General features: G+C 37.7%; 3 protein-coding genes across 6 annotated transcripts; 2 read left to right on the forward strand and 1 right to left on the reverse strand.

Annotated features, from left to right (window-relative positions):
- The first annotated feature begins 12 nt into the window (after positions 1-12).
- On the forward strand, positions 13-7,062 carry LOC129365240 (sushi domain-containing protein 4-like). Of its 2 annotated transcripts, none has more exons than XM_055038331.1 (11): positions 13-235; positions 739-880; positions 2,109-2,300; positions 2,498-2,689; positions 3,835-4,026; positions 4,106-4,300; positions 4,397-4,582; positions 4,726-4,920; positions 5,006-5,138; positions 5,219-5,604; positions 5,930-7,062. In XM_055038331.1, the coding sequence occupies exons 2-11, from the start codon at positions 763-765 to the stop codon at positions 5,953-5,955; spliced, it is 1,815 nt and encodes a 604-aa protein (XP_054894306.1). In that variant the 5' UTR covers positions 13-235; positions 739-762; the 3' UTR covers positions 5,956-7,062. The 2 variants fall into 2 exon arrangements, with proteins under 2 accessions (XP_054894306.1, XP_054894305.1); XM_055038330.1 differs by having other exon boundaries at positions 14-235; positions 4,397-4,588.
- Positions 7,063-7,154: 92 nt separating this feature from the next.
- On the reverse strand, positions 7,155-13,916 carry LOC129365242 (hepatic sodium/bile acid cotransporter-like). Of its 3 annotated transcripts, XR_008606506.1 has the most exons (7): positions 13,840-13,916; positions 12,201-12,635; positions 11,915-12,119; positions 9,373-9,551; positions 8,929-9,129; positions 8,701-8,797; positions 7,155-8,357 (listed from the first exon to the last, which is right to left on the reverse strand). XR_008606506.1 is itself a non-coding variant. In XM_055038337.1 (6 exons), the coding sequence occupies exons 2-6, from the start codon at positions 12,590-12,592 to the stop codon at positions 8,773-8,775; spliced, it is 936 nt and encodes a 311-aa protein (XP_054894312.1). In that variant the 5' UTR covers positions 12,593-12,635; positions 13,840-13,916; the 3' UTR covers positions 7,155-8,772. The 3 variants fall into 3 exon arrangements, 2 of the variants coding, with proteins under 2 accessions (XP_054894312.1, XP_054894310.1); XM_055038337.1 differs by having other exon boundaries at positions 7,155-8,797; positions 9,373-9,485; XM_055038335.1 differs by having other exon boundaries at positions 7,155-8,797.
- A 1,545-nt stretch (positions 13,917-15,461) lies between these two features.
- LOC129365243 (protein max-like) lies at positions 15,462-20,199 on the forward strand. The gene is made up of 4 exons (XM_055038338.1): positions 15,462-15,628; positions 18,002-18,109; positions 18,770-18,893; positions 18,972-20,199. The coding sequence occupies exons 1-4, from the start codon at positions 15,593-15,595 to the stop codon at positions 19,154-19,156; spliced, it is 453 nt and encodes a 150-aa protein (XP_054894313.1). The 5' UTR covers positions 15,462-15,592; the 3' UTR covers positions 19,157-20,199.
- The last annotated feature ends 638 nt before the right edge of the window (positions 20,200-20,837 follow it).

A 20,837-nucleotide genomic window follows, 5' to 3' on the forward strand; every position in this document is an offset into this window, starting at 1 on the left:
TGAAGCGAAGCAGCAGCAGCAGCAGCAGCTAGCGCGGCGGCTTCAGCTAGGAAGGTAGCCAGCGGTTAGCTCAGTGCCGCTGCGCTGCTCACATTACAAACAAACGGATTCATTCACAGCCTGCGGGTTTCTCCCCAAAAAAGATACAATTCCCTCAGCGTCGCTGAGACATTGCTATTAAATGTCTGAATCGTGAGGTTGTGACGGAGGAGGTTCGGAGGCCGTGTTTTTAGTGGTAAGTAAATGACGATCCAGCTGAATCTGCGCCTGGAGGAAACAAGAACGAGCATATTGATTCACTTTGCTCACCAAAGCTATCAAAGTCATGCGGAATATTCAGTTCCTAGAGTCAGACTTATGTTAGAAACCCTCAATATGCTAACAATGTCATTCTGTGTTTTGTTTTTAAGCTGCTGAAATAGGTGGAGCCTTTGAGTCACAAATATGTTATATGATAAGCATTTGATTTTCAAAACCCCTTTTCTGAATATGACCAAAAATTAGATGCGTTAGTCTTGTCTGTTTATTGGTACTGCATGAAATAGTTATCTGTTTGTAATTGCGCTCAGTTATATCACCGCTACAATCACACCCATTTTACTGGCAGCTTTCCAAGCTCTGCAATCTACCTGCACCAAGCAGGTGTCTGCATGTGATGGCAGTGGAAGATGGTCTGTTTTATTGTTAAGCATCTGTTGTAATACATGCATGACTGTATTGTTCTCGCCTTGGTGTTAGGTTGAGTTGATTCTGAAGGGGAAGATGTGCAATGGAATTTCAGAGTCAATTTCAAATGCCTTTTGGGCCCACACCTCAGCCAAGGAGCGGTCCTTTGTGTTGCTGCTGGTACTGACTCTAGCGTCCACTGGGCAAGGTTCAGGTAAGACAGAGCTCATGTTTGCACATCAGAGTAAAGCAAAGCTTTATTTATTTGCGTATGTAACATGTAATCCCTAACTTGTTTGGCTTAATGTTTGTCTAGTGTTTAGTACTCAGTACGTTTTTTTTTTCTTTTTGTCCCAGATCCATTCCATCAGTATGTATTGTTATCAATATTAAGTATATTATGGCATGAATTCTAATTAACTATAATTAGTTTAATTATGATTTAACTTTAAATATGATCAAATACATGCATTGTTTATGTTGAATAGAAACTACATGATAAAATGTTAATTTTATAAATGTTTATCTCATTTCAACACTGAAACATTTTCATTAAATATTAATAGCATTGTTTAAATTTTCTGTTTTAGTCATAAAATTATTGACAATGACACAATGATAATAACAACAACAGACAAGAGATAACTCCATTCTCACAAATAAAAAAAAGATATATTTGTTTCCCAATCTGCTGTTTTGTTCAGTGGTGCACTTGTGCTAATAACTGAACTCTGCTGTTCAAAGGCTTATGTTTTATTGTTAATTATTACTCTTAAAAAGATTGTCTAGTCTTGTGTGTCTTGACTGCTTGATTTTCAAAACCTGAACAGAGCTGTAGTATTAATCTTGTTTTATGTCAATAAATCTAATCTAATAATTTGTGACAGCCGAAAGTTTACAATCAAAATAATCATCTCTTTATTTTTCTTATTTCTCCTTTAGAAGTGCACACTAATGGGTTGTCTGTATCACATCCAGTAACTAGTAAAACTGTGTCCCTTGTGCCATTTTGCATTTTTACTGTTTTGTTTTACTAGTCATTTGTGTTTTTGACCAAATACGTCTAAAGAACACAATTAAACACTTTTCAATACAACCAATCCAGTAGTCACTTGATTAGTAAAAAGAGTCAACCTGAGTCTAATTTAATATGAGTATAGATTCAGAGATTTGTTAGAGAGCATTTGTAAATAAACAACATCATAAAGGCAAAGGAACACAGCAGACAGCTCAGTTAGAAAGCTGTGAAGAGTATATTGAAGGTTCCAATGGGACAACAAAACCCTTAGGTGCAGTTTTAACTAGCTTGAATCAAGTTTGTTCTATTTTTTTCTGTGTTACTGTTTTGTGTTCCAGATGACTCTCAAAGCTTGGAACATATTTGTTGTTTTAATTCCGCAGTTTCTCAGAAGTCGCTTTCTCTCCACTCCTTTCTTTCCCAGGATGTGTGAGGCCTTACATGGTCCAGAACAGCTGGGTAAATCTCACAGAGACCAACAGAGGCTTGTTCCCAGTGGGCACAGTGCTGCAGTACAACTGTGACCCCGGTTACTTGCCAGATGGACCCAGCATCCTTACCTGCACCACATCAGGCCGATGGTCCTCAGAACCTCCTCAGTGTATACGAAGTGGTGGTAAGGCACTCGAAGCTACCTTTCTCTATCAACCAGACTGCCATTTGATTCTCACAGCTTAATTTTCTACATTATCAAGTTTTTCTCCTGCTCTCGAGTTTCTAAGATTTCTGCAGATTTTTTGGCCAGTTTGCCAACATATAAGCAACTTTTAAAGCTGGGCTGCTGATTTATATGTTGTGCTTTTCCCTCATCAGCATGCCTACCCCTCTCCAAACCTGAGAATGGGGGCTACACCTGCCATCCATCCCCATGTCGATTGTTTTCCCATGGCACTATAATAGAATTCATCTGTAATGAGGGCTTTGCTCTCAGTGGAGATTATCCCTACCTGACGTGTCAGGATGGACAGTGGGACGGACCAATGCAGATCAGTTGTGTAAGCAAAGGTTGGTCAATATATTACAGTTTTTAATCTGTCGGTCCTAAATGCACACCTGTCACAAAAATAATAAATGTTTAAAAAATTTTCAAAATTTAATCGTAGACTGATTTAGTAAAACTCTGATCTAGATTTGTGTGATTCTGAATTCTCCTAGAAAACTAGAACGGAAAGATATGAAACAGCATTCAGATAGTTTTTCCATCCTTCATACATTGATGAGTCATTATTTATTTACAGGAGCTCTCAAAAGTGTTTCAATTAATGTTAAAATGCTGAGTTCTTCTCATAAAATGATGAGACCTGAATAACTTAAAAACGCATAAAAATTTCACATAAGACATTAGTCATACTCATACATGCTTTGAGACAACATGTTGCATAAATTTGCACTTTGTATAAAAACTGAATTGAATTGAAGCTTTTAAAATTCATCATAAAACAAACTGCTCAGAGTGACTGCTCAAAATTTAAATGTTGAAAACATTTCACTGTTTTTTCAGCTGTTATAGGATAAATATTGACATTTCAAGACCGGCCAATTCACCAAAATAACGGAAAAGATAGAAGAAGAAGCTGATCAGGAAGGTTCCCAATTGACCAACATTTCAAATACAGATTGTGGTCTGCTTGTGATGACAATCTGCTGTATTCTCCATATGTCTGAACTAAGCTGTAGGGATGAAAGACAGAAGATATTTCTGTCAAAGAAACTATTGGTGCTTGGCTAAAATATCTTTAAACTTTGAGAAAGACGGTGCATCTTTGTTGTATTCTGTTTAGCTTCCACATTATTTGCTGGAAGTGTAGCTCTCTCTCACTCTCTTGCAGCCTGAATAAACAAGATGTGTTTCTTGAAATGTCTCAGAAAAACACTCAATAATAGCTAATTTTCTTTTGGGCAATGACAGTTTCTTTGCTGAAACAAGATTTCAATTTAACATGGTAGCAATGTTTGTTCACTGATTGGGCAAAGTTTGTTTTTGAGTTTCAGCTTATTGGTCAGTGGTCAATACCATTATATCTGACAGTTTTTCAGTCAATAGTAGATTATGTTTTGATACTTTTATAATTTTTTCACTCTTAAAACAATGAACAAAAGACCAATTAACAATATATATATTTTTTTTTTTCATATCACATTTATTTAAGGTTGCATTAGACCCTCTGTGGTGCAACATGGTTCAACTAATCTGACGGACACCAATAGGAGCCTGTTTCCAGTGGGCACAGTGTTGCAGTACAGCTGTGATCCAGGTTACCTGCTGGTCGGACGCAGCATCCTCACCTGCACTTCGATTGGAGACTGGTCCTCTAATCTTCCTCGCTGCATACGCAATGACGGTGAGATGCCCTTCTGAGTGTACTAGAAATGTTTACTGATTGTAGGTTTTGAAGATGTTCTTTTTTCTTTCATTGGTAGTTTGCCAGCCACCATATCAGCCAGAAAACGGAGGCTACACCTGCCACCCATCCCCATGCAGACGATTTTCTCACGGCACTGTTGTGGAGTATTTCTGTGATGAAGGTTACATTCTGAAAGGAGACTACAAGTTCAGAACCTGTCGCTACGAAAAATGGGACAACATATCGCCAGTAACTTGTGTTATTAAACAAGGTGGATGAACTACGATAAAAATCTTTTTTAGTTTCATATCTAAAAAAGAACTTTGTCACTAATACTTTGTGTTTATTATTGTGTGTCTTTTTTAAGGCTGTGTAAGACCCTCGATGGTCGAACATGCTTCAACTAATCTAACAGACATGAACAGTAGCTTGTTCCCGGTGGGGTCAGTTCTGCAGTATAGCTGTGAATCCGGTTACCTGTTGGATGGAGCCAGCATCCTCACCTGTACCACACCTGGACACTGGTCCTCAGAGCCTCCTCGCTGTTTACAAAGTGACAGTAAAGATACATCATTACTCCTCTTTGAACTCCATATTTTTTCCCAGAATATCAGCTTCATTGCTATTTTTGATCATGCTGTTTGGCTGGTTTGTTATATAAAATACATTATGCTTCTTTTATATTTTCCCACATAGTGTGTGATTCTCCATATCAGCCAGAGAACGGAGGCTACACATGCCACCCGTCCCCGTGCCGAAGACTTTCTCACGGCAGTGTGATTGAATACTTCTGCGAAGAAGGTTATGTTCTGAAAGGAGACTATAAATATCTTACCTGCCAGTACGGCCAGTGGGACAACCAAATAAAGATAAGCTGTGTAATGGAGCAAGGTAAAGAATGTGACACATATAAACCTTTAATATGCTCATTTTTGCAGCAAAATAATTATGTTGGAATGTGGTTTCTGCCCCAAAGACCACATTCCAACTTTGCCTTTGGGCATGCCAGCCTTGTCCATAGTTGCTTCCACAGCAAGTTCAGTGGCTTTGATCCTGCTGCTGGTGGTGCTGTTTGTACTTTTGCAGCCTAAACTCAAGTCCTTTCATCGGTGAGTTGTCCTTCCAAATATTATCTTGAATCTGCTCTTTGTAAAAACAAATGAACAAATTGTGATTTTTTTTTCCGTAGACGTGACCATGGGGTACTGGGGCAGCCTGTCTCCATCATGGTGGAAGGAGTCCAGGTGACTCTTCCTTCCTATGAGGAGGCTGTGAGCAGCAGTGGAGCTTCCACACTCAGCCCAGAGTCCAGAGTCCAGATAGTGTTGTCTGAGGGTCAGCATGCCTCAGCACTAGAGGCCAGTCCGTCGAGGCCATCTTCTCTTAAACAGCAACAGTCCGAGATGCCTGTCATTCACCCTGTGCTGCAGTCCTCCTCTTCCTCGCCGTTGTCTTCTGGGTGGATTCTGGAGCATGCAGGTGCAACCGGAGGCACCGCCGCCACACGTAGAAGGGCGTCTGCAGGCAGTGACCAACAGAGCCTGTCGCTAGACTCTGAGATGGATTATTCTGATGGTAAAACATTAGAACACAAACATTTTTCTCCATGTCTGACATTAAATTAGATGAAACATGTAGAAGCATCAACCAGGAAATATGTTTAGTAATCCTAACTGACCTAAAACAGGAAAGTTTGGTTTGTTTTATTTTCAGACACCAGTCATTTTAAAGTTGACGTGCCTTCTTACTCAGTGTATGTTAACATCATGTTTTAACTCTATGTAATATGAGTTTCACCTTTTGAATTGAATTATTTATATTAGCTTCCCTGTGATATTCTAATTTATTCATATACTTCTAGACACAGTTAACTTTTTTTTTTTTTTTTTTTTTTCTGTAGATATGCCATTACTGAAGGAGGCCTGAAGCAAGTCACCAGTACTGACCTTTTCTGGTTAACAGACTTTTATCAGCAGAGATGATGCCGGTTAATGAGTGAAATGCTCATTCACTCCGAACATGGTTCGTCTGACCATCCCAAAGGAATACAGACGAAGAAATCACATGTACATATGCTTAAATTAGGCATTCCAACAGTGTGTACGTTTGTCAACTTTCTGAAAATGCAGAAAAAAATGAAAGGAGGAGGCAGGTTGGAACGAACGAACGTGTCTTAAAAATTACGCTTTGCAGTTTATTGAGCAAATCTGTAAACTCATTTTGTAAAAACAAAAATCTGACTTGTTTACTATTTACATAAATCACGCATCACTTAAGAAACACATTTGCTAAGATGCATGAACCAACATTACTATTGAAGTAGTAAAAGCTTATAGTGTTTTCTTCTAACATTTGGAAGTTTTAGTCAACAGTGACATGTCAATATGTAGGATAATACTACATTCATCCTATTTCTCCTCCTGGTTTTTCCTCTTCATGCTCATATTCTTTCCCTTATAAGGCCTTAGCTTTCCACTTCTATGCACAGGTATCTATATTATGTGAAATAAGGAGTTTTAAAAGTGAATGTCAGTAAAATGCCCTCACTGCTTAGTGACTGATTATTTGTGGCATTGTGAAACACCTCACCTGAAGATATTGTCTTTTGTTAATTTATTGAGGCTGCTGGGAAACTCCTGCTTCAAGCCTAAAACGTGTTTGTTATTTATTTGTGCCAAGAAAGCTGTTGATCAGCTGTTGTGATGCCTCTGCAGCTCGTGTAGTCTCTCAAAGGTAGTTTGTAGTTCATTTCCCTTGGGCTGCCGTGACATCAGATATGACGTGAAGTGTTTGGGCAGATACGGCCGTCAGAAAAAGCTAGATAGCAAACAGAACAAATGTACAGATCATTGTAATTTTAGTGCTTGCTTTATTTGACCTTCCACTGAGTTTACTTTTAGATTAAAGGGTGTATGTTTTTGTTACAGCTGCGTTCTAATATGCGTTAAAAAAAAATTAAAAACAATGAAGGTCTGATTATGCTGTATATATTATGTAAATTTGATTAAATATTATTTGATGTGTTCAAACTGCTTTTATCGTTTGTAGTGCTGTTTTAACATCACTTGTCTTATTATGTCTTAAATGTTTCTATACATTTTTCAATAGCATAAATGTCATATTCATTGTAGGTCTTTAGATATGTTTGAATTGTTTAGTTCTTTTGTTGTTGTTTTTCAGGCGAAATGTTTTTTTTACCAGAAACAACCTTACTGAATTTTGATACAAGAAAGTAATATAGTTAAAAGCAAGAAAATAATGTTTGGTTGATTGTTAGAAACTAGAAATTGAAGTGGAACGTCCTGACCTCAATCTTACTGCATATTTGTTGCATGCTATTCATATCAATCTGATCTCATCAACACACTTTCAACAAATTGTGGTCAAAGAATGAGATTCCATCACCAGCTGCGTGACCCAGCTGGTGATCAGCAGCAGGAGGAGGCGCCTGGTTGTTGTGGTTGTATAAGATCCCCCTATGCACTGCTGAGCCCCCCTTTTACTAAATTAATAAATTGTTGGATTCTGTCTTGTTTCTTCAAACTTCGATTGCCCAATTTATTGACAGGACGAGTTACTTATAAAATATGGCATTTGGGATTGGCAGAGATGATTTGGCATTTATTCATTGGCTCTGCCCACATACCCAGTTTTGCTGCTCAATCCACAAATTTTCTTATAAGTTCAATAAATTTTCTCTCTAGCAGTATAAAATTTATTGCAAAGAATTGTTACTCAAACTAAATTATCTACCAATATAAAATTTCCTTATATGCTCTTTTAGTAGATTTTTGTGAATTCCTTTTGGGGATGCTGTAAGACTCCATTCATGGACCAGAAGTTTATTTGCCACCAAAAGTGTATTGCTGACTCAGTTCACATAATAATTTGAAGGCACAGAAGTTTCTGAATTTTAATAAAATCAAGTCTGAGGTCATGCTGAATTATGCCTGAGGCTTGCTGATAGCTATAAAAAGTGTGTTGCTGAGATGCAATTTGTTAATCCACAATTACTATGCACATATTTGACTTTGTGAGTTCAGTTTTCCTTTTGGATTATGGAAGATTCAAGGTCAAAATCAAACTTGTGCAACAAGTTCTTGTTTTCAAAAAACATTGTTTTATAATTCTTAAAGGAAAACTTAACAAAAATGCAATCAATATTCCACAGTCATAAGCATAATCATAGCATTTTACCATTTTTTTAACTACACTTTTCACTGGCATGCTGGATGTAAGGCATTTAAAGATCTTTGAACATCTTGGTCTTCTCCCACACTTATACAGAACATTACCAAATTCTGTCAAGGTTTTTGAAGATTGGACATCTGGGAAAACAGGTGTTTGAAAGCAAACAAATGTTTGTTTGTTTTTTTGCACACAAAGATTTCAGACACCAAATTAGCAGTCAGTGTTAAAGTTAGTTTTATGATTAGCCCAGTACTCCTCTCTCACAATTAGATGTTTTGCAATAATACAATCAATGAAATGGAACAATCCCTTTTCAGGATAGTAAAGTTTTTTGAAATTATTGTAATTGTTGTTTATAAAGTTAAAAAAAATTCTACATTTGTGGTACTACAAAAAACATTTCGGCTGTGACAGTAGGTAATTTTGGCTGCCAAGGCTTTAGACTTTCAGTCAACGTCACAGGTTTGAATAATGGCACACCTCTTTAAGTAGTTTCTCCAAGAGTGCATTGGTCTCTTTGTAGATCATTGTTTCACCTCTTCTTGTTTTGCATCAATGTTTTTCCATTTCTTTGGATCTGAACAAGAAAAAAAAAACATGTTTTGATTTGCATCAAGTTATTTTAAATTGCAGGAGATTGCCATATTGTTCTTTTGTACCCTGTTCTTTCAGCCTTGCTCACATAAGGCTGGCTGTTCCAAAACTTACCCTCCATGCGGTGCCGTGACTCTTCGGTAACATCTGAAGCACAATGCTAGAAGGAGGGCCTCTGCACACTGGAACGTGATGTACAACAAAGGAAATAAAAACAAGGGTCCAATGGTCTGTGGAGAAAAGGCCACCTTAAGAATGGTGGTGCACAGCTGGATGTTTTGACACCCTGTCTCCATGGAGATGGTTCTGCTGCATCTAAGAAAAGGGGTGAAGTAATATTTTAGAAGCTCAGTGCTTCCATGCATTGTGCTTAAGATTAGTTCAATTATTGTAGAAAGTTGCTAAACTTAAATGTGAAACACTATTTGTTCTGCCTACAGAACAAATAGTGTTTGATACCGCAGAGCTATAGCTGAAGATTGATTTATTTTTGCGTGAAACTAAGTCATAACCTGCTTGTTTACTGAACAAACTAATGAGTAACATGTTTTAACCTACTGTGGGTTGAGTCCGCAAATGACCGACATGACAAATCCCATTATAAAACCAATCAGAGGCATCAGTGCAGCCACAGCGAGGACGTCTGGCTTGAGGATCATCCATATTACATCCTTCACAGCGAGACCACAAAGGACAAAAGCTATGATGCTGGATATTATCAGGATGCTGAGACCAACCTGTCAAATAAGCAATGTCACATGGATCAGTCAATTCACTAAAGGATTGAAATGTCAATTATAATATACTAACACTTAGCAAGATTCCAGTGGAAACTGAAACTTCAATGATTGCTGCTGCTACCAAGTCTTGCTGCAGATCTTTTGCAGTCAGTATTGGGTTTTTGACCTGCTGCCTCCTCCAAGAGTTGAATTTTAGTTTTAAACAAATCTTAGTAAGAGCAGCTTTTTTCAATTAGTTCAACTGTTTCCTGAGTAATTTGTTCATAGCATGTACCTTAACAAATTATAGATACAATAATACTGTTTATAGAGCCCTTTTGCTTACATATACAACTGCTCTTTAGACTGAGCAATGTAACGTGATAGGTGGGGACTCCAACACTAACAAACATTTGGCTTGCACTGTTTTTCGTGCTCACCACAGCACGGAGACTGCCCTCGTAAAAGTATTCAATGATATTCATATAAATACGGACTGTGGCAGAACCACGGTGCTGGTTCTGTTGGACCTCAGTGCAGCTTTTGACACAGTCGACCATGACATATTACTGAATCGACTTGAAAGTTGGGTTGGACTCTCTGGTTCGGTGCTCGACTGGTTTGAATCCTACATAAAGAACAGGGATTTCTTTGTTTCAATTGGAAACTTCTCATCAAAGAGGTCAAAGGTCACATGTGGGGTACCCCAAGGTTCAACCTAGGACCCCTCTTATTTAATATTTATATTCTCCCACTAGCTCAGGTCATAACAGGAAATAATATTAGCTACCACAACTATGCGGATGACACACAGCTCTACATTACGATGTCACCAGGTGACTCTGAACCCATCCAATCACTGAATAAATGTGTGGATGTGCCAAAACTTTCTCCAACTGAACAAAAATAAAACTGAAGTCATTATTTTTGGACCTAAAGAGGAACGATCTAGAGTCAATGCACAGCTTCAGTTATTACAACTAAAACCTAGCGATCAGGCCCGAAACCTTGGAGTAGTGATGGACTCGGACTTGAACCTCCAGAGCCACATAAAGACAGTAACAAAATCGGCCTTCTATCACCTGAAGAACATCTCCAGGATTAGAGGACTAATGTCTCAGCCAGATCTAGAGAAACTCATCCATGCGTTTGTCTTTAGTCGCATTGATTATTGCAACAGCGTCTTCACAGGCCTGTCCAACAAATTAATCAAACAGCTGCAACTGATCCAGAATGCTGCTGCTCGTGTTCTCACTAGAACCAGGAAAATAGAGCACATAACACCAGTTTTAAAGTCCCTCCACTGGCTCCCTGTAGCTCAAAGAATAGATTTTAAAATACTGTTGTTAGTTTACAAATCACTGAATGGTTTAGCACCACAATACATCAAAGATCTGCTGTTGTTGTATCAACCTTCCAGACCTCTCAGGTCTTCTGGTTCTGGTCTGCTCTGCATCCCCAGAACCAGAACCAAGAGAGGAGAAGCAGCTTTCAGCATCTATGGACCAAAAATTTGGAACAAACTTCCAGAAAACTGTAAAACAGCGGAAACCCTGACTTCCTTCAAATCTCAAGTAAAAACGCACCTGTTTAGAGTTGCTTTGAAATGTAATATGTATGGATTTGATTTTGTAATATGTATGTAATTTTTTTTTTTTTTCCTGTTGTGGGCAACGGGGCCCGGCGAATACCCGTGGTTAAACGGACGGCGAGTCCGGCGGTAACAGGCGCTTAAATTCCGTGTCAAAGGGAAGGGGGAAGAAAGGGAAAAGGAGGGGAAAAAAAAAAAAAAAAACCTTGGTATTTTATTCAATGTTGCATGCCTTTGTGTTTTGTGTTTATGATGTAAAGCACTTTGAAATGCCTTGTAGCTGAAATGTGCTATACAAATAAAATTTGATTGATTGATTGATTCTGCTTTGGCATCCTGAGCATCAATCTTAGTTCGTCATTGTGTGCAAAAATGAGTTCTCCCACTCTTTCTCTGTAGCTCTTTCACAAAGAGGGTACGTTTACTTTGAAGTCCAAAAAATTTCAAAGAGCCCAACATTCACTGAAACAGCACACATACCAAATTTTCAGCTCAGGGTTTGTTATTTGAATACTTTTTAATTTTCTAGGTATGTAGATTAGCATAATTTATGCTAATGTGTTTAAGATCATAAAACTAAGATCAGATGTTTTGAAAATTCCACCATCAGTGTTGGATAAGAGATCATTATGGCTAAACATTCTGGTAAGAGGTTCCTAGATGAAAAGTTAAATCTCATGGATTTTGTGCTCTTGGCCCCAAAATGTTTGTCATTTCAGGCAACTGGCAGAAATCATGCTTAAGCTGCAAATAAGTTTCATTCAAAAGAAATCTTTGTTTGATTACTTACATTTGTAACAGTTGCAGAGTAATTTGGTTTGTAGTGGTTGACGAAAATACCGATGGCACAAGGCAGCAGAGTAAACACGAGAGCAGTGATGATGCCAACATAAGGAACAACATCTTCCAGACCTGTGAAGCCCTGGCTGAAGATGTACAGCAGCAGCGGCATGAGAACCAGGGCAGCAATGCTGGAGCACGTTGTCATGATGATACTGCAAGAATTTCAAATAGGTGAAATAGGAGCATTTTTTCTGACAATTGTGTAAAAAAGTGCTATATTTGTGTCAGTTTACCTGAGATTCATGTCACCTTTTACCGAGAGAGAAAAAATGTTTGATAAGCTTCCCCCTGGACAGCAGCCACAGATGAGTACTGTTACAGCCTTAATTGGCTCCATCCGGAGGATTTTGGTCAAAGAGAAAGCAGTCAGGGGCATTACGCAGAACTGGGCCACCAAAGCAATGGCTACCCCTTTTGGCTTGAGAAGATGGGCCTTAATTTTGGAGATCTCCATTGTGCAGCCGAGGGAAATCATGGTGATGAAGAGTATGGTCACCATTAAAATATTAATGGCTGTGTTCATGGATTTGGGGATTATCAGGATGCCCATGCTGCCATTCCCAAAGATGATGCTATCATTGTATATGGCAGCAATTTCCCCATAACCGGTGGTCTGATTCATCATGGCAAGTCTTCAAACATCAGTTTTATTGAGTTGTGGCTTGCACCTGTCACACAAATTAAATAAAAACAAGAGTACTTTTTGTGACTAAATTATATATTTCTAGGCCAGAAAACACAGTTTAAGACAAAAGATGCATCTCGTCATTGAATTTGAACTTCCTGCAGGCAACTACTGTCAACAGGTTGCTCATGCATCTTTTTTGAAAGGCTGAAACAAATGAGCAGTAGTTTTTAAGTGACTGATGCTTAAAATAACTCAAGGTGTAACTACCTTCAACTATGAATAGTTAAATTGTAAATAGCAAATTTTGTTAAAAATTTGGAAGAAAAAAGATGTTGTATGAGTAGTCTTACCGCCTGTACTCTATTTCCTGTTTTTATGTTAAATTCACAAACCTCTTGTATTTTAAATTTAAGTGAAATCAAACAAAAAGGACAATGATAATCTGAAAAGGACTTCAAGGACGTTTTTGTTCAATTTCTTCCCAACTTTATTCCTGCCATGTCTGCCGTCTTATTTATTATCCCATTAAAACAGTAAAATGTGTCCTCACAAGGGATTTCTTCCCAATCTGTTCCATTTCCTTGGACAAAGACATAGACAAATGTTGGTCTGGGGCACTTAATATTCAAATCACATTTTCCACTGGAGCAAAACAAGCAATAGCTCTCAGCCTAGAAGCCTCATGAACAAGATTTAAGTCATTTAAAAAAATCTAGTTGTCTTATTTAACTATTTTTGCATCAGTGTGGTAACTTGCATACTTGTGAGCTCAATTTTTGTTTTTGGACTAGTTCTAACACAGTTGTATGTAAGATTTTGTTCTGTAATTATTATTATTTACATCAACTTCTGTTCTTAGTGGTCTCATTGTTTAACTTTGTCTTTAGCTCTATCAATAGATTGGAGACATTTGTGCCATTGGAGCCGTTGTAACAAGCTGTTTTTTCATATTAAAAATGGAGTTGTAATACAGTTTAGTCTCCCTTTTTGCTGGACAATAACTGCATCTTTTATCATAGTGTTTTAATTAACACGGCCTGCAGCCACCTATGGCTTTCATAAAAGCTTTAGACATTTAGAGCCAAATTAACAAAAAAACAACAACACAGTATTATAAAAACAACTCTAAAACCACAGTTAGTTGGCTGAAGGAAATGATTTCTTTGGGAACTTAAACACTCAAAAGAGAGAGTTTAACTAGATAAGTAATGTTACAACTAATGGAGTGGAAAAATATCACTTACCTCAATTTCAGGCAACTGGCTGCAGTGTTGCACTGTAGAAACAGGCACAGTCGTCTTCATGCTGACTCACATTCTTGCGTCTGAACCCTCGACTTTGTATTTGAGCCCCTTTGTCACATGCTCTTCTAACAAAATGGTTGCTATAGATACTGCAGGCAGCTAAACAAGAAACTAACAAAGGGATTTTGTTAGTTAAAATTACATGCTCATATGAATCAATTTTCTCCCCATTTTAATTGCTACTGACTAAAAGTATTCTGCCAATTGTGCCAACTCCCCAAAAGCCCCCTCTTCTCTTTTCTGTCTTTTGGGGTCACTACAGAAAAATTAGAGCTTAGTAATCTTGAAATATGAGGATAGAATGTAAAAGTTTCTGTTTATCTTAAATTGCACTGGACTTAATTTTGCAGAAGAAACATTCATGTTTTTATATTCACAGACAGTGGATTGGTTGCATGCAAGGCGTTGTTCCCAGAATTAATCTTCTCAAAATCGCCATTTTTACACTCAGAGTGAAATTGTTACATCGAGTAAGAGTAAGATAACTTTAAAATATTAAGAAAAGTCATTACAAAAAATATATATATATATATATTTATTTATTTATTTATTTTACCCGTTAACAATAGTAAGTTCTCAATTAGCAATGTCCAAAGCCAATTACTTATTAATGTAGTACTGAAGATCCATAATTTCAACAATCTTTTCATCCATCCAAGTATCCATGAGATCCACAACTCAAGTAAAATAATCTGTTCCCTGGACAACAGGCATCATTACATATGTAGGGGAAAAATAACAACATGCATCATTCCCACTGTGAGACAAAATTATGGCAGTATCTTGTGGTGGCGATATTCTTATTTGAAAATAATTGGGAAACTGATCAGATTTGAAAGGAAGATTTAAGGAGTTTGGAGATCCTCTTTTCATATCCATTCGATGAACAAATAATGTTTCATGCAATAACTCATATGTAATCATGTTCTTTTTTGTTGTTTTTTACCTGTATACAAACATTTCTTTTAATTAAAAAAATATATATCTTAAGGGGACCATAGAAGATTTAAGTGATGGGTTGCTCAACATATTATTCAATGGTCTTATGAATGCAAATGGAGAATCATGTATGAAAGGTGGGGGAGGGTGGCTGAAGTGAGCAAGGCTGCCATCTGGTTTCATAATCATATGTTGGACCAAGAGCAGAGGGGCCCTTCTTGTTGACCCGAACAATAAAAAATGGCTACGCAAACATCACAAAACAGTCATATTGATTAATCCTGGATGCAATAGTGGGTTTTAATGTAGAAATTGGCTTGAATGTTTGACAAACATCTAAATCTACATACTGCTCTTTTATTTTCTATCTCGCAATATATAACACTGCATTACAGCAATTACACTAAACACACAGAGTCCTGAGATAACTGGATTTCTAACTTGTAAAGTAGATTTTTTTAGTGTGGGTGCGTTCTGGCCCTTAGCTTTTAGGGAATTGTAGTCTTAATGTAAAACTTGTACCCACACCTAACGTAAATTGATGTCAACCCTGAACACCATTTCCCATCGGGCGTTGCTCAACCCGCGCCTGCGCCGTGCTTGTTTTTCCCGTCCATGTGTCTCTCGTCATGCGTCTGCCGTAGCAGCAGCAGCAGCTCCGCGTAACGTTTTGTGTGTTCGCCTCCAGTTGTCGCTGCACTTTGTTTTGACAGCTGCCTGCTTTCTTTTCTAGAACATTTTTTTTTACTGAAGAATGAGCGAAAACGATGACATCGAAGTCGACAGCGATGTACGTGACTCGGTTTCTTCCAGCAGGATTAGCTAGCTAGCCTTGTTTAAACGGACTGCAGCGTAAATATAAGCTGCTGAACACCGAAGCTATGTGAGCTAGCTCAATATTTTTAAGCTAACACTGAATATATATTTTTAAAACAAGTTGACAAAATCCCTGTTTTTCTAACATGTTGAGGTATTTTCACGTAAATAAAAGCAAAACATACAAACTGGACTGAGGGAACTGTACATTTTATTACATTAACGCATTATATTGTTGTTTATATAATGTCCCTGTGAGCTACTTGATCATTAGCTTGCGTACAGAAGTATCTTCACAGTTTCTCTACGCCCGTACATCAACCAGATGTAGTCAAACGTATAATAAACTCCTTATATAACTACAGTGCCCCACATTAAAAACGTGATGCGACAGTCACGAACAGCAGTTAAGCTGTTGCTGCATGGGAGGGGAAATTCTCTGAACATGGTGTACTTTATTTAAATGAAGTTTATACATTTTCCTCTTAATTATGTTTTCCGGTGTGTATGTTGGAAAAATACAAAAACAAAAATCATGTTTTGTTTGCTGCAATCCGTGCATTGCAGGTTGGGCCCACCGTGTTTCTATTGTTGCTAAGTCGATAGCATTGAGATGGTCAAAATATACTGCTGAGTTGTATCTACTCATCTTGGATCTGATTAAAAAGGGCGTGTTTCGTCCTTTAGCCCGCATAATAAATAACAAATCAGCACTGAATAGACTTTTGTGTTCTGTTGGTGTGTCTGCTGTCACGTATTCCGTGAGCTCCCTACCGATTTGGCACTTTTAAAGTATTTTTATTTACTTTTTCTAAGCATAATCCCTCTGTATTGTTTGTTTTTAGTTAGAAAAACAAAATAATGGTATCAACTGATTTGGTGTGACATTAACTGACAGCGGAGCTTTGATGGAGTCACTTTCTGACATATATTCTGTGTTATGACTTATTATTTTACTGTGGATTATCTTCCCCCTGGTTTCATTAAGCTGGGATATCCAGCTTCAGATCATCTTGCAGCCAGTTGGTGCTTGCATTTTATTTAGAAGTTTGTACAAAAGCTTTCACATTTTTCTTTTTTACACGCGTAGTGAATTGAAATGCAGAAAACTGTACTCAGAAATAAATCCAGATGTATGAAACTACGCATATGCATGGATCCAAACAACTCTCCCTATGACATGTCAATCTACATGAAAATGAGCACACATGAGACATTCTTGTAGCTGCTACAATCAGAGCTACTGTAGAAACATTTGTTCATCACCCATGGAGTTGCTGTGGGGTGGCATACACACACATTTTTCTTGTGTAACCTTTCAGATCCACCAGCAGTGTCTGCAGCCAAAAAGTTAATTCAGTGTTGACAAAGAGACTTAGGACCTGATCCTGCATTTGTTGTTGCAGTTTCAGTTGCTTTATCTTTTAATAATTGCTGCTAATTGCTTGTAGATATGGGCAAGTTTACATGAGTAGAGGTTTTGTTGACATTTCTTGACTTACATCTGCATATCAGGAAAATGTGCAGTTGGGTTATTAATGCTGAAAACTGCAGTGATTATGTCACTTATTAAAACAACATTTTCTGTCTTAATGGTTTCTTTTCATTTTCACCACAATTTTCTGGGAGCTTTACCATCTCAGCCTCTAAAAATATACATTTCCTTTGCATCAACAGTGGTTAGAAACCATCCAAGTGGCCAAATCCAGATATGTAGCGTGTGAGTACATGGCGCTTAAAATATGATATTCAACAGAATATTGAATCAATGGAGTCCAGTACAATAATATCATTGCAAAAGGAAATATTAATAACTAACATTCATTCTATTGTTTACATTGATTTATGAAGAGCAACACATCTATCTCAACTACATGGCTTGGTGTCTTGTCTTTCCAATTTTGAAGATTGACAAAGAGAAATGGGCCTCTGTCACATCATAAATATATTCTGGGGAAAACAGGAAGTTTGATCTGAGCTTTGGCTCTAGCCACTGCGGAACAGTTACAGTTAAGACGCTTGACAGTCTCTTCACTTCTTGTGATCCATAGTAAATATGTAGTTTTCTGGGTCGGGATCTGTTTATCTTGAAGCAGCCCAACCTTTACAACAGCAGAGGGTAAACAAATATCGCATTCCTAAAAATGTCTCTGCTGCTTCCTCTTGCGCAGAAATTTGTACACACAGTGAACCATTAAAGTGGAAAACAGGTCATCCTGGAAACCATGATCAAATTAGTTTACAAGCCCTTTAATTCATGTTATGAAGTTTTAAAATATTTTTTTAAATCTACGCCATGTTGTTTTGAAGAAATGCCTGTGTAAAGTGTGTGTGTCTCTCTCTGCAGGCAGACAAACGAGCCCATCACAACGCCCTCGAGCGCAAACGGAGGGACCACATCAAAGACAGCTTCCACAGCTTAAGAGACTCTGTGCCTTCATTACAAGGAGAGAAGGTGAGATGGACTAAATATTACTGGTCACGTTTCAGACAAATTTTACACTGTTAGAATCTGATATAGTGTCCCATGTTCAGTTTGCTCCACTTTTATGTTGTGCACTGATTTGGAGTCATGAGATGTGGAACATTAATGGTCTTATCTGTTTAATCAGTGGCATTTAGTCATTCAACTGTTCCTCTGTGGTAATGCCATTGAGAAGCAGAAGTTTAGAGGCTGCTGTCATGTATTTGATTGGTAACATGAGTCCTATGAATGGATGATCCATGCAGTGTTTGTTCATCTGTGCTATGCTGTTTTTTGCCAAAGTGCACACACCTGTTGAACTTTTTCACATTTTGCCACAATACAAGCCAAAGCTTGATTAATTTTATTGAGATTTTATTTGATAAAACAACTTGAAGTACTGCTTGGTTATGATGTAGGATACTGATATATGTTTTTTTTTTCTTTTTCTTTTTTAACATATTCACTATTGAATATCTAAAAGGTGTGGCATACTCAGCTCCGGGTGCAACTGTAATTGCAACAAAGCATATTTCTGAAAGGAATTGATTGATGCATGCCATATCATGCATCAATCAATTGAAAAACATTTTAAAACAATATTTTAATCCCATTCCAAATAAGTACATTAAAACTATTTTGCTTTGACAGGCTTCTCGGGCCCAGATTTTGGACAAAGCCACCGAATACATCCAGTTGATGAGGAGGAAAAATCACACCCACCAGCAGGACATTGATGATTTAAAGAAGCAGAACGCACTGCTGGAGCAACAGGGTATGTAGAGGAATCTTACAGCTGATGATTGCTTTTGCTCACTTCTTTACATTTACCGTCTTGTGTCACTTGGTTTAGTCCGTGCCCTGGAGAAAGCCAAAGGGAACTCTCAGCTCCAAACCAACTACTCCTCTGACAGTAGCTTGTACACAAACCGGAAAGGCAGCGCGGTGTCGGCCTTCGACGGCGGCTCCGACTCCACCTCCGAATCGGAGCCGGACGAGCCGCCCAACAGGAAGAAGCTGCGTGTGGAGACAAATTAGACTCCTGGCGGTCTAGACGGACTTTTTGTATCCACCAGCTCTTCTTACCTGCCTGCCTTCTTACACCAGTCAAGAAGATGAGGTGGAAACTGTCTTAGAGGTGCTGTTACGGTGTGTCCAAAACGCTTTTACCTTGCTGTGTCCTTCCGGCAAGCTTCCCCTCTCTGTTTTTGTGTCCCCAAAATGACTTTTAATACACCCAAAGTGTGGCAGCTCAGCAGTTTTGAAGGACATGTTGTTTGTAAGACCTCATGATCACTTGTAGAAATGGCACAGCATGAAGCTTTAGTAAAGCTGCAAAAACAAGCTTTTCTTTTTGGTTGTTTGGGACAAACTTTGTAATCCACCAAAGCTGTACAACTATACCAGCTTTGTTGAAATTATGATCAGAGATAGTTTTTAATATTCGTATTTTTCCAGGAAAGAATGTGAATTTGTCGTCAGAAAAGGTGTCCATCTTTTAAGAAGAAACCCTCTTTATTCAGGTTAGGTGGCTGAAATAATGTCTTTGAAAATGTTGTTTTAGTGAATCCCTCTTTTAATGCACTAAAATGTATTTCATACCCTTATATTGTACATTAATATCTCTGGTCTCTGTAATGATTGGCTTCAGAGTAGATCAACTTCCAGTTTTAGAGCATTTGAATATTTATTTTCCTCATTTTTTTATCTCAGTAAATATATAGATATATATATGTGGTTTTAAAAATATCCCTCAATTAATAGTGAATGTTACACAACACAGTTGATGGGCAGTAACCTTTATTTTTGTTAATGGAAGTCCATTTTAGTGTGTTGTTTGTAACACTATATTCCTTAATGGTGTCAGTTCTGCACAGAAAAGCCTTCCCTTGACATATTTGCCTGTGCTGGGAATGTTGATCTATAAAAATCAGAAAATAACGTGAGTATGTAATCAATATTTGTTCCATTCCATGGAAATTACAGGTATGTTGTACATACTGCCAATGGTTGTCTTGCAAGTTAAGGCATACCTTTATTATAAGACTATAAATAAAACTATTTTATCCTTTTTGGATGTACTTGTGACTCTGTGTGTGCTTATTAACTTCTTTCACTAGTTGAATTTGTTAAATGAAATACATAGAGTAAATCTTAAATATGTTCTCCAGAGGGGAAATGTGGATGCTGAAAAAAACATTTAAAGTGAAGATGATAGTCTTCAGGACTTACATGAAAAATATCTTTATTTCTGACTAAGCAAAAAGACAATTTTTCCATCGTTTCTTGTGCTCAATTAATGTATGCATATTTTGTAAGATTAGGCTCACAAGGTCGACCTCCTTGATTGTTTTTATTGTATTTTTTTTCAGCAGAAGTGGTTGTTAATGAAGCATTTCTACAGGAGACATGGTTGAACCTGACCAGACCATGCAGTTTTTATGCCAGCTTGGCTTGCTGTGATTGCTGAAGGTCTGTTATGAAATCTGTGAGATCGGAGGAGAAATTAAAACAAGAAGACACAAAAAAAGAACTCCAACCTGATGGCAGAGGAATATGAATAAAAAAAACTTGATTAAATGTAGAATTGCAAAAAAAAAAAAAAAACTGACCAGAAACTGTAGTGGTATTGCTGACTAACTGCACCAAAAGCAAGTTTGAGCCAAGTGTTTACAGGAAATATATCTTGTAGCTTTATACTTGTCTCTAATGAGCAGTT

Source organism: Poeciliopsis prolifica, unplaced genomic scaffold, assembly GCF_027474105.1.
Source record: "Poeciliopsis prolifica strain line A6 unplaced genomic scaffold, Auburn_PproV2 SCAFFOLD013, whole genome shotgun sequence".
Taxonomy (NCBI): domain Eukaryota; kingdom Metazoa; phylum Chordata; class Actinopteri; order Cyprinodontiformes; family Poeciliidae; genus Poeciliopsis; species Poeciliopsis prolifica.